Genomic DNA, 2,517 nt, shown 5'->3' with positions numbered 1-2,517 from the left:
TTGTGCTCACTTTGGAAAACCCTTCGTGTATGATCTGTGCTGGAGAGAGAGAGGTGTACGCTTTACAGCTAAGCTGACACAGTCACGGGATCCTGTCCGTACACGTGGCACCAATGTGCGCCCCGTCTTCCACGGAAATTCAAAATCTTTCAAAACTTCCCGACCGGACCGACACCGTCCCACTCCCACTCCCTCGCCCTTCGTCGCCTCGCGAATCAGCGAACAGCCCTCGTCCCACCGACGCATGGGACCCAGGACGTGGCCCACCCCACGAGCGCACCTTCTCGTACGCGGCCGAGACCCTGACCCGAAACCTACCGGCCTCCCTCCGTGCGAGCCCGAACGAACGGACGAACAAAATGACGCCCCCGCTCCTGACCTGACGCGGCTCCAAACCCCCTCTCCCTATTTCACTCGCATTTCCCACCCTCGGAAAATCGTTTTTTACCTTTTTATTCCCATCCCATCTCCTCTCTCCCCCTCCTCCGATCCAAACTCCCCACGAACGCCACCGCCAACGCCACAATTTGAAACCCTAGGCCGCCGCATCGATCCGCGGAAGGCGATTGCATTGGAGGCCGCTAGGCTCTAGCGTCTCGTCTAGCGGCGGCGGCAGCGGCGGCGGCCGGCCATGTCGACCGAGGACGAGAAGCTCCTCAAGGAGGCGAAGAAGCTGCCGTGGGACGAGCGGCTGCAGCACAAGAACTGGAAGGTCAGGAACGACGCCAACATCGACCTCGCCGCGCTCTGCGACTCCATCACCGACCCCAAGGACGCCCGCCTCCGCGAGTTTGGTGAGACCCGCTCCCGCCGCCTACCGATCCGCCCCATTGCGCGCTCGGATCCGCGCGATGCCTGATTCGCGCGCCCCCCATTTCGAGATTCCTGCTGTATTCCGTCGTGTTAGATCTGAATGGCCGTGTTCTTCCTTTGCTCCTGTGGTGGTTAGGACCATTATTTAAGAAGGCGGTTTCGGATTCGAACGCGCCCGTGCAGGAGAAGGCGCTGGATGCGCTGCTAGCTTTCCAGCGAGCCGCTGATGCTGATGTATCCAGGTGCGTGTCTACAGGATGCTACACCATTTTGCTCTCGTTCTTCTAGTTACCTTTCCGTTGATTTTTGGGGCCGCCCTTGCGCAGGTATGCCAAGGAGGTGTGTGATGCGATATGTGCCAAGTGCCTCACTGGTAGGCCTAAGACTGTTGAGAAGGCTCAAGCTGCATTTCTCCTTTGGGTGGAGCTGGAGGCGTCAGAGGTCTTCCTTGTAAGTCCGACCGCAGTTGGTGATTACTTTCAGTATGACTTAAGATGATTCGTATGCATCGAGCACACAATTATGGTGTGGTCTCAGTTGTTTTGTCTTCCACAACTTAGGCCACACATTTTGTAGGTGTATGGTTAGATGTAATTGCTGGCTTATGTAACGTCCATGCACCAATGCTGTTATAACTTACACAAGGTTAGGTCTATGCCATAAGAGTGGATGGTCAATATTTACACTCCTCTCACTAGCACATCTTAGTTATCACTTGGCGAACAGTGGTAGAGAACAGTAGTAGAGATCGGCCATTGTTTCCTTGGCATTCGGTGCATGAAACCATTGAGTAATGTCTGTGGCAGGAAAACCGATTTCCCTCCTTTGCCTTCAGTCTTGCCTTTGATTGTGGCATGGTAGACCCCCAAATTTTGCAAGTACTTTAGCTGTTCCACTCTCCCGTTCACTTTATAATAGAGCAATCTTTCGTTTAATTGTTGCAAGGACACCAGGGGCATGTTTCCTGAGCTTGCATTACTAGGGAGCACCTGTAAGTTTGACTGATGGTGAAGACAACGCTTAACCTTTCTTCACCGCCCCATCCGTATTTTCATACTTACTTTCTTTGTGACCACCATCTGTAAGCAATCCCAGCCCAGCCCACCCAAGTACCGTGAAAACAAAGTTCTCCTAACATGCACTATGATGATCGTGGTGCTGGCGGTCTTAGATCTAACAATAGAAGCAATGTCATGGAAATGTTATATACACATGAAAGACAGATGGACCTGCACTTGGGCAATCTGGAATACACTTCTGAGCAATGCTGCCTTCATAGCTTTCAGGACACCCAACAGGACTCCCCGGATCCTGTGGATTTGATCAAGTAAATGCGGGCCAAAACTCAAAGGCCTTTGTTTTGTCTGCTGGTCAATGGGATAAGATAGGCTCAATACCAGAGAAATGCTCATAAGGCGCAACTGCTTGGTATCTAATGAATCTACCTGGGTACTCTGACTCTGGAGCACTGGAAGACCGCCACCATCTCTTCATTGACTGCCCTTTCACTCTTCACTGTTGGAAGTTTCCGTTGCCTCTTGGAAGCAAAGAAACTAATTATTTTGACAACGTTGTACCCAGTTTTGACTCTTGGTGTTTCCTTTTCTGTGGAGAACTGTTCCTTATGTTTAGGACTTCCCTGCTCGATTCAATGTGTGACTTCCCTTTGGGTCCTCCTTTCCCTAGAAAATCTATACTATCACC

The 2,517-nt window shown here is 51.8% G+C and overlaps 1 protein-coding gene across 2 annotated transcripts in view; it reads left to right on the top strand.

Annotated features, from left to right (window-relative positions):
- Positions 1-364: 364 nt before the first annotated feature.
- Positions 365-2,517, top strand: part of LOC123071190 (protein MOR1) — an 18,516-nt gene continuing 16,363 nt past the window's right edge. For both annotated transcript variants that reach the window (XM_044494705.1, XM_044494704.1), the window contains exons 1-3: positions 365-794; positions 950-1,055; positions 1,140-1,263. In XM_044494705.1, coding sequence (XP_044350640.1) covers positions 632-794; positions 950-1,055; positions 1,140-1,263 — 393 coding nt within the window. In that variant the 5' untranslated portion in view covers positions 365-631. The remainder of the gene's footprint in view (positions 795-949; positions 1,056-1,139; positions 1,264-2,517) is intronic.

This window comes from Triticum aestivum, chromosome 3B (genome assembly GCF_018294505.1).
Source record: "Triticum aestivum cultivar Chinese Spring chromosome 3B, IWGSC CS RefSeq v2.1, whole genome shotgun sequence".
In the NCBI taxonomy this organism is placed as follows: domain Eukaryota; kingdom Viridiplantae; phylum Streptophyta; class Magnoliopsida; order Poales; family Poaceae; genus Triticum; species Triticum aestivum.
This window is presented reverse-complemented; position numbering and strand designations above follow the sequence as displayed.